General features: G+C 40.9%; 1 protein-coding gene across 1 annotated transcript in view; it reads right to left on the bottom strand.

Moving 5' to 3' along the window:
• Window positions 1-709: 709 nt before the first annotated feature.
• Window positions 710-10930, bottom strand: part of tmem198aa (transmembrane protein 198aa) — a 40793-nt gene continuing 30572 nt past the window's right edge. The window contains exons 6-7 of the mRNA XM_074659590.1: window positions 5826-6127; window positions 710-3913 (exon numbers count right to left, since the gene is read on the bottom strand). Coding sequence (XP_074515691.1) covers window positions 3761-3913; window positions 5826-6127 — 455 coding nt within the window. The 3' untranslated portion in view covers window positions 710-3760. The remainder of the gene's footprint in view (window positions 3914-5825; window positions 6128-10930) is intronic.

Genomic DNA, 10930 nt, shown 5'->3' with positions numbered 1-10930 from the left:
GATTAGATTTGTATTTGACTGAGTCAGTGTACAATGGCTCATACCATGACATACGTACCGCGTTCCATAACTGCTGCACTGTAGCTTGTTATGAAGCTGCAATAGCCTGAAACCTACTGTCGAACCAATTCAATGTATTTGTGGAAGAGAGACATCATAAAGATGGACTCAACCAGCCAATCAGATGCTTAGCTTTTGTTATGTTATGTAACTCCCTCATAGTTCTTTATCATGGCCTGCAGAGCAGTAAGAAGTATTGCATGAATAAGGATATACTGTATAGCTCGACCAATACTTATATTTGAAAGTTTAAAACAATCTGACAATGAAATATCAGCCAATAGTATATTTGTGTATGTGTGGTGGGTCTGTATTAGTCATGTTCTGGGTACATAAATGTGTTTACACAGTCACATTGTGGGGACTCGCTTTACTTTTGGGGACAAAATGCACGTCCCCATAACGTAAATCATTACATTTTAGGGTGAAGACTTGGTATAAGTTTAGGGTATGGTTGAGTTTAGGTTACGGTTAGGATTAGGCAAGTAGCAGTCATGGTTAGGATAAGTCTCCAGGCAATGAACGTTAGTCAATGCAATGTCCTCTTAAGTGATGGAAACGTGAATATGTGTGTGTGAATGAATGCATTTCTATATACATAAATCACAATGTAGGAACAGTAAAGACAAACAAGACCATTAGATTGTAGAATCACAATGTTTATCATATTTTAGGTCCATATAAATTCATGCTATCAATAATAATAATAATAATAATAATAATAATACACAATTAAACAGGTGGTAGGGAAATTAATTGCCGTCTCTTCTCGTAATGTGGAGCAATTATTGAATTGCTGATGGCTGCTGATAATCAGAGTCAAGGCTCAGTTTGTTGGCTGATTTTCAACAGCAGGATGGGAACGATAGAAGTGCATCAACCACCCAGCCAAACCAAACCAACCGGACGGACAGTACAGTAGTAACGCAATATAAAACTCATCCAATCAGCTGGACGAATGACATAAGCAATCATGGAAATGAAAGAAAACACATTTGTACATTTAAAAAGTATTTACAGTTCAATATCTACAGTGTTTCCCCAACATATTTTCAGCAGTGATGGGCACAGAAAATAATAGAAACAAAAAATACAACTGACAATTTAATTATAATGATTAATTTCGTACCCACATTACAAACGGGGCTTACCATTTTGTTAACTTTTGCCTTTCTAAAATGTAAAAGACAGTGATGACTACAGTAAAAACACAAAAGAAGACCCAAACAGGACTGAAGTGTAAGCAAAACAGCAAATAACACTTGAACAGCCACTACTGCAAAACATGATTGGCGTAACAATGATACAGCAGAATAAAAGGTGACTTAGCATAATGCATGTCAAGAGTAGGGAAATTATTCAAATGCCTTTTCAAAGCCCTTTAACATGGACAGCGTAGACTAGAGAGGAGAGGAGAGAAGAAGAGAAGAGTTGAACCTATTGACTGTGGCAGAATAGGCTACGATTGGTCCTTTCAAGATTCACTAAAAATCACTATAAATTAGTTTCTTAATTATGTAAACACTGACTGAGGTCACTGAAAACAATGAGATTAGGATGTTCCTTGTCTGTACACTGTTGATTTCGAAACACTTCAGACAGATGTAAATTTTGTTTTGTGCACGCCGGGACCAACAAACTCGAAATGGAAATCGGAGGTTTTCACATGACGACAGTGACACACTGAAACACTGACACATTTGGAAACAGCTACACACGGATTCTCATGCAGTAATGGGTTAGGGTGAGAATGATTGGTCCTACAGTGCCAAGCCCGCCACATCCCAGCAGGTATTTAGTATTTAAGTACAGTACTGTGGAATAGTTTTCTTCATCTAAACCTCATAAAGCAAAATCCTCCAAAAAAAAAAGTGACATAAAACACAATCCAAGTGGCCATAATGTGTTTACAGTAACATTTAGTCTCAGAGGGAATTGTAACATTGGAGGTGTTGGTGTTTTTTGAGTGGAACTACAGTACCTCAGGAGGTTCAAATAAAACAAAAATAGTTCCTTTGTACTGAAAATACTTCCTGTTTAAATCCCCCACCTCTCTGGATGAGCAGTACAACATTGATGTTTGGAGCACATTTGAATTCACACGCAAATGCATGTAACACACAGACATTATGCACATATAAACAGCAAGTCTAGAAAAAGAAAGGTCCAGTAGTAAACATTAGAGGGCGCCATTTGCAAATGATTTCATCTTTTCATCATCATTTACAGCATCATTTATCCTCCTCCTCCTTCTTCTTCTTCTTTTCATCATATAACACTTCATCCAAACCATAAGATTCACTTCATCTTTAACCGGACCAGAATATTGACACAAAAAAAGAGGAAAAACAATAGAGCATGTTTTACATACATTACAATGAATCCCCCTCTCCTGGGCCAATATGTGGTGCAATCCATCACTTCCCACAGGGCGTCTGTGTCCACTCACACACACACACATACACACAAACACACTATATTTAACATTTCACTGCCATGTATTGTCCCCTCAAAACTCTCAAATCCCTGGACCAGTGACCAGTATCAGATAGCAGTTTCTTGTCTTTTTGTATGCATGTTTAGACTTTAGATTTTTTTTAGGATAAGAAGAGGAAAAAGGACATAGCACTTGGAAACATGTCAACAAAGATAATTACATACAGTAGCTTACAAAAAAGTGTTTTAAATTCAGTGGATAGAGGAGAAGAAGAGGGGAGGTCCGTGGTTAAAACCGCTGGCGATCGAGGGCAAAAGGAGAGTGCAAACACATTCCCCTTGGAACATGGCGTCAATGGAGGTGATGACACATGGGGAGTGTTCGTGGGTGAAATAACATGAAAATCGTCTTCGGTGTTAACTCTTTGATCCTAAAAGCAGTCCCTGTTCTGCATTGTGAAGCAGCAGAAGACATGTCTGGATTCACACAGGCTGTCAGTGACGATTACAGGCTGACTTCATGTTCACCTCCCTTCCCACGGTGACCTTTCAGTGGAGAAAACGATGAAGACGAGCTGCCTTTCTGTTTCAGTGTGAGCTGTGTGTGTTTTTTTTGTCGTTTTCCTCCGAGCGCTCTTAATGGAATCCTTGAAGCAAAGCGTTTCCTCCTTAATTTCCCCTGAACTAAAAGATGCTGAGGAAGGTTTATTGAAGGTTGTGCTACCTTGACTCCATGGAAGCCATGTGATGCATTTTTATCTGAAATGGTGCAGCCCTCCTTTGGAGAAACTGGTGTTTTGATTGTTTACCCCCACTGCGATCCCATTGGGAATGACTTCTTATGACTTAAATCAAATGTTCAACAGAGATATTTCCATCAACTCCCCATCAGACAGGTCCGTTATTTCCTTCAGACCAAAACAGCAAAATAAGAGGTTTGAAGTTAAATACATTATGTGATGACTCATGTTTGAGATTTGACCATTCAGTTCTTGCTCCATCCAAACAAAAAGGTTCTGCTTTTGTGTCTCGACATTCATAAAGAACAAAACAGGACCAAACTGGCCAAATAAATACAACTTGTAACAGGTCTGAGAGGAGAAAACCAGTGTGGGACTAACCACCTTACTGGGACATAATGAGGTTCTGTTGGGTCGGCACATTAGGGTTAGGTTTTCTATCCCAAACTGTGACAAAGAGGTTTGAAGTAGCCTTGTGTGATTGTGTGTGTGGTTGGGTGTACACGTGTTCATGTCCCCCCGTCTCAGATGCGAGCTGGGGGTCCGCTGGGAGCCGTGAGGGGCACTCGGGAGCCGCAGTCGTAGTCGAGTTCGGCCATGCGGGAGCGGCTCATCATTCGACTCTGGGAGTACGCTCGTCTGTCTGTTTGTCTGTCCCTGAAACTCCTGATGTAGCTCTGTGGACAGACGGATGATATAGGGTTGGGGTAGGAATGTGTAGTGCACAGGCTGTGATAGATAGAACATAATGACTACACAAAAACTAAAACATATTTGGAGGAAACCATGAACATGATGCCTCCTTATTTTTAATACACAAATGCTGCTTCGATTTTAATAAAGCTAATTTAAATATACCATTATATGGTTTCCTGGTTTCCCCGCTTCAAAGTTTTTCCCCAAATTAAATATTCTCAAAGGACACATGTATAAAAAAAAATGCTGGTGTGCACGAAAGAAAATAAACGAACAAAATAAAGCCTGCAGGTGTTCTGCTAATGTTAGTCAAGAGAGAATGCTTGCACAATATAGCAACAAGCTTTTTCCTCATGGCAGGTAATCTGGCTTTTGGCAACTTCCCAGTGGAGAGCCCAGCAGCAGACAACCCTATTTCTCCTGACCACTGCTGATCTGTAAGAGGTGTGAGTTTGAGGTCTGCACTGGTCCCAGTTTCCACCCCTTGTATGCCTTCAGGAAGGGCGTTGTCACACCCTGATTGGCCAAAGAGAAAATGCAGCCAGCTGCTCCCAACTATCACTCAGGAGCCAGGCTCCACTCCCTGCACAGCAGGTGATCTGAATCATATGCTAATTACCTCAGGAGTCAGCCAAAATGAATGTGGGAAAAAATTATGTTTTACAAAAGAAAATGAAGACACAATCCCCAGAAAATGGGTGACTGCTACACATTGTTGAAGAAAGTGTTTGCCATTTTGGAAACAGGAGGGAAACAGCTAGCCTGGCTCTGTCCAAAGGTAACACAATCTGCCTGCCAGCACCCCTACAGCTCAATAAGTCCCATGTTATACCTCATTTTAATGTGTGCAAAAAATGGTTTAGTGTAAAAACAAAAATGTGAGTTTTTTTTGTGGTTATTTGTGGGTCTATTTCTTGGCCAGGAGCATCTGAAGTCTCAACTATCTGCAGAGGAACCTCACTGAGAGAAGAAGACTTTGAGAAGTCACTGCTCCTCGTCCCACACAGAGTCCCCCGTTAAAACCCAGATAGGCACATTGTGTTACCATCGAACAGAGCCAGGCTAGCTGTCTCCAATCGTCATGTTTACTAAGCTAAGCTAATTAGCTGCTGGTTTCAGTTTCATATCGAACGTACTGACATGAGTGGCATAAATCTTCTCATCAAACTCTTGACAAAGAAAGTGCACCAGTGTATTTCCCAAAATGTCAAGCTGTTCCTTTAAAAGGTACAGTGTGTAGGATTTAGCATCATCTAGTAGTGTGGTTGCAGATTGTAACCGACTGAGTACCCTTCCGCTCACTCCTCCCTTTCCAAGACTGCAGTAACGTGAGCCGCTGAGTGCAAAACCGTGGTGAAAGGCTCTCTCTAGAGTCAGTGTTTGGTTTGTCTACTACTACTGTAGAAACATGGCGGAGCAACATGGCGGACTCTGTGAAAAGGACCCGCTCCCTATGTAGATATGAAGGGCTCATTCTAAGTTAACGAAAACACAACGATTCTTAGTTTCATGTGATTTTACACCAATGAAAACATAGTTATGAATATTATATTCCATTTCTGCTAATAGATCCCCTGAAATGTTACACACCGTTCCTTTAAAGGTGAAATATGGAATAAGTAAAATATAGAATATGGCTAAAGAAATTGGTTAAAATAAGAAAAACAGACTCTGGTGTCTTTATATACACCCAATATTTCTGTGTAAAGCCCCATATTTTTGTATTTTGTATCTTTGTTTTAAGTAAATTAGCACATGAAATAATATTGAACATTTTACTAAGGAACTTATTTATTATTTCTTGAAATATTTTCGAAAGCATGCCATTTTCCCTATACTGCCAGAATCTCAACTTCATTTCATTATAAGAATAAAGAGGCTACGGCATCTTACCGGTGACAGCACGTCTCCATCAAAGCGCCTTTTGGGATTGACCTTGCGGTGGTAGCCCGGTTCAGTCTGAGGAGGAGGGACTTTAGGAGGCTGGGAGCTCTGGGCTTGGTGATGAGGGTGGGACGCCGCCGGGTGATGGTACTGCTGGTGGTGGTGGTGATGGGTGTGGGCTTTCTGCTTGTGGTTGGTCTTAGTGTTCTCTCGTTTCTTCTTCTTTTTGGTCTCCTTCTCCTTTTTCAGCTTCTCTTCCCGCTGCCGGATGCGCATGAGCTGGACCCTCCGTTGCTGTCGACTCAAAACCACTAGAGACCAAAGAGGAGATAATGTGTGGAGAGATTGAGAGAGAGAGAGAGAGAGAGAGAGAGGAGGATAGATAATTATGAGGGAGAGAGGATGATAAAGACAGAACAATACAGCTTTTATAGAGAAACAAAAGGACACATTCATAATCACTCAGACTGACAAAAAAACAGTAGAAACCTTCAATCGGATATTTTTGAATATTTAAATTATCTCTGAAATGCTGACGGTGAACCATCCCCTAGGGGGGTTATTGTAAGAACAGGCTACAAAAAGAAAAACCCACTGATGTCCGTTTCCTTCAGTCTATTCAGTGCGTTGGCAGACAGATAATTCTCCTCGCTGCATGTACTCGTACCGAGCTGCTCAGTCGCATGACATATTGTGAGTGGGTGAGTGTGTTCGTGTTATTTTCACACCCTCCCCGGCAAAGGATGTCCACAATCCATCCTGTCTCGCTGTCCATTCATTACCCACTTGATTATTTTTGGGTTTGTAAGCATCTTGATTCAGCAGCAGTACTGTTTCATGTTCATTATGTGAGGTCAAAATGTTGCAGCAAGTACAGCGACCCAGCTGAACTTCATGAAGACAAGATGTGCTGCGTGCGTCACAGTTAACATGTGTGTGGGCGGGTGTGGACCTGTTATGAGGTCTATTGTTGTTTCTTTGTGCGGGCGGACAGCTAACGAGGCACCATCTGCCAGGGAAACCGCTTAATGACACCCCCCTTTCCTTTTCCTCAGCTCACCCCACCTCAGGCCCCTCTGGCTACATGCTACTGTGTGTGTGTGTGTGTTGTACATCTGTCTTTGTGATGACCAATATGAGCTTTAGACCTTGCGAAATTTTGGCCATCTTTAAAAGGCTGTTTGAGATTTTATGTTCAAGTTAGGCTAAGTTAAGGTTAAGGAATTAGTTGTGATGATTCAGGAGAGGGGCTTGGGAATGTTATGTTTATTTATTACACGGCTTTGATGAATATCCGATTCTGATTGGTCAATCACGGCATTCTACGGTCTGTTATTTCTTTATAGTAGACCGTTGCTATGTATAATAGACCGTTGCTATGGGTGCAGTCCTGATGTCGGACTCTGGTCGACTGTTTTTATGTCAAATTATTGGTACAGCGAGCCGGTCATTGTTGTGAAATAAACCTTGCTTGTTTACTATTGATCTTGCTGTATTAGTTCTTATTTTTCATGAAGGCATGTTCTGTCCCTCATGCATGTGGGAGTTATCAGACAGGGTTGTTTGGCTCTGCTCTGATTGGCCACCTTGAGTGTAGCTTGACTCTCCATCATGCAGATCACAATCACCTGAGTGATGAATGTGTCGATGTCTATATGTTACATCCTCTGCTTTGTGATGGTGATTTTGATAATGAAGATCTGTGTTAGATGGAAACATTGCACTATTAAACATGCTGGGAGCAATGGAGAGGAAAAAAGAAATGAAAAGCAAAAATGTGTGATCATGTGTAAGCTAATTCATTCATGCCTGTGTGTCCTGCACGCTATTCAATCAGCTGACAGACAGACGGTTTTCCTTACTGCTCCACTTGGGTGCCCTGCTTATCCATTGTGCCCCAGTTTATTACCCTCCGCTGCCCTTCCCCCAGTACACCTGCTCCCTCATTTCCCCCTCTCCTTTCCCCCATCCTCCTGATGTAGAGTGAGGAACCCACAGTTTGCTGTTCAGTGGATTGTTTAGGTCACTAATTTGACCTTTTATCTTTTATAATGTGTTTTAATTAGGGCTGTCAAAGTTAACGCGATAATAACATGTTAGCGCAAATTTGTTTTAACGCCACTACATTTTTTAACACATTAACGCAACTTGTAATTTTTAGGTAGCAGCGGACTCAGTTTGAATGCTAATGTGAGGATACTGGCATCATATGAAACTATATAATCATCATCTCATGTTAGCTGGTCGCAAAGGAGGCTAAATAATGCTCCAAAGTTACGCAAAATTTTGGTGAGGAAAAACTGGCGTGACCATTTTCAAAGGGGTCTCTTGACCCGAGACTCCCCTTTACAGACATGCCCACTTTATGATAATCATATGCAGTTTGGGGCAAGTCATAGTCAAGTCAGCACACTGACACACTGACAGCTGTTGTTGCCGGTTGGGCTTGAGTTTGCCATGTTATGATTTGAGCATATTTTTAATGCTAAATGTAGTACCTGTGAGGGTTTCTGGACAATATTTGTCATTGTTTTGTGTTTTTAATTGATTTTCAATAATAAATATATACATACATTTGCATAAAACAAGCATATTTGTCCACTCCCATGTTGATAAGAGTATTAAATACTTGACAAATCTCTCTCTAAAGTAAATTTTGAACAGATAAAAAATGTGAAATTTGTGATTAATGGCGATTAACTATGGACAATCATGCGAATAATCGCGATTAAATATTTATCGATTGACAACCCCAAGTTTTAATGTTTCATGTAAAGCACTTTGAATTGCCTTGTTGCTGAAATGTGCTATATAAACTAGCCTTGCCTCCTTCCTCTGTCAATCAAGTGCTTGTCAGCATAAAGGGACAGACAAGCTCTGACAGCTGCAAATAAGACATGCTGTATAGGTAGGTTTAAAGGGGGTTTCTACAGTAAGTAACACAAGGATGACCCTTATTGACCTGTCTCTTATCACGAAGCAGCAGTAACTATAGTAACATTCAAATAGTTCTCTCGCTAGAGCCTCCCACTCATTCTTCTTCCCAATCCCAGGCTGTATATATGGCAACAAACACACAACACACATGCAGTGCTTTCTTATTTTCTATTCTTTGTTACGTCAGTATTATTGTTTTCACTTTCGTTCTTTCTTTTTATCCCTCCTTCTGTGGGGTCCTTTACCTGCCAGAAAAATCTCACTCTCACATATTTGATTGAGATCAGTGAGAAAGTGAGAAAGATCAGAGCCTTCTTAATCATATAGCCACCACATGATAAGAAATAAAGGCAACTTTTTGTACTTTAATAAAGCTGTGGTTTGATTTTTTGGAGAATCAATTCCCTCTCTTATAGACAGCCTATATGTCCTCCATGTCTCTACCTCTTTCTAGGTCTCTTCCCCCCCCCACACACAGTTGCACATTTTCTTCAAAATAGCATTAAAAAGCTTCTTCCATCTCTTGGCCCACACCCTCTGACTGGAAGCCACGGCAGCCTGCTGTTTAATCCCATTATTTGAGGCCATGTGTGACTTCTTCTAAGACACTGTTTAACTCTGCATGTCACACGCCAGCAAAGATCAAATGTAAGAGTTTATGTGTGTGTGTGTTTGTGTGTGACTGTACGAATGAATGTGTTTCAATGTCCCTGTAGTTAGTGTGTGAGTGAGAGAGAGACTATGCATGGACCAGCATATTTCTGTCTCTCTCTGTCTGAGGCTTTATGAGTTGTGTGCATTGTGTCTGTGTGCTGCAGTTACTGTACACTGTGTGTGTGTGAGAGAGAGAGAGAGAGAGAAAGAGAGAGAGAGAGATCTTGCCATCTGTGTTGTGGCGGCTTTCAGAACAGATTAAGGCTGTCTCCGTCACATTCTGCTGACAACACACGGACGCACACGCGCACGCACGCATGCACGCACACGCGCACACACACATATAGTGGTTGGGATTTCTTAAACTGCCAATAAAGCTGCCTATTTAATAAAATTAGGATAGATTTGTCAGTCTTGATAAAATGGCACCAGCCTGTAGTGGCTTTTGTGAGATCGATACTGAAACAAACCTCATCATCATTCTGTGTACTTTGGCACACTTGGTTGCACATTTATTGCATGAAACTGGATTGAATGCATGCTTAATTACACATCCCGTGCACAAACTTCAACATATGCACGTACACCGCTCCCACAATTTGGGCATAGCAGCAGCAGCAGTCCTCTTTTTCATTTTTATTTAACATTTATTTAACCGGGAAGAGCCTCATTGAGATTAAAATCTCCTTTACATGAGTGTCCTGGACAAGACAGGTAGCAGCAGATTAAATACATTTTCAGACACACAAGAGATCCAGCTCCCCGAGACCAAAATCAATCTGTAACAAATTCAAGATGCAGGAGCTGCATAAAAGGCCCTATTTCCCATTTCAAGACAGACGTTGGGGACAGACAATATCTCACAGAGCAGAAACGCTAGCTTCCAGCATTTTTCAGATAGATAAAATTAAATAGATATGAAGGAAGCAAATTAAGAAGCCTTATAAATGAGAACATGCCAGTGATTAAGTGATGGATAGAAAATGCAGGCAATGGTGAGTGAGGGCCTTAAGATTTGTAATGAGCCTCAATGCTCCATGATATATACAGTATCTAAAGAGTGAAGGCATTGAGAAGATGCATGCATCTATAAAACATCACCATATTCAATCAAAGACATAAAAGTAGCAGCAACAAGACTCCTTTTGACTTATTTCTGAAATAAAAAAACCAGCCTCAGCTTCAAATTCTTCACAAGTTGCTGAACGTGAGGTTTAAAAGAGAGAGCATCATTAATTAAGAGCATCGTTAATTAAGAATCCTCGGTATTTATATGAAGATACCGACTCAATCACATCGCCCAGAAATGTAAGAATAGATGGGAGGCTAAGTGGCTTTTTCTTTGAGTCCTTTATAGTCGCTGTCATGTGTGATATTGTGAATAAGAATTTAAAGCTGCACTATATACAACATGTATTTCAAGAGGTCTGCAGCAGCCTTGCCTGAAGCTTGTGGCTGTGGCCTACATCGCCATAAAGCTAGAGCGGACACAGTGAAGTGAGCACCACGTCTCTTGATTTAGC

Source organism: Sebastes fasciatus, chromosome 14 (assembly GCF_043250625.1).
Source record: "Sebastes fasciatus isolate fSebFas1 chromosome 14, fSebFas1.pri, whole genome shotgun sequence".
NCBI classification, from domain to species: domain Eukaryota; kingdom Metazoa; phylum Chordata; class Actinopteri; order Perciformes; family Sebastidae; genus Sebastes; species Sebastes fasciatus.
Note: the sequence above shows the minus strand (reverse complement) of the source record. Positions and strands in the feature narration are given on the sequence as shown.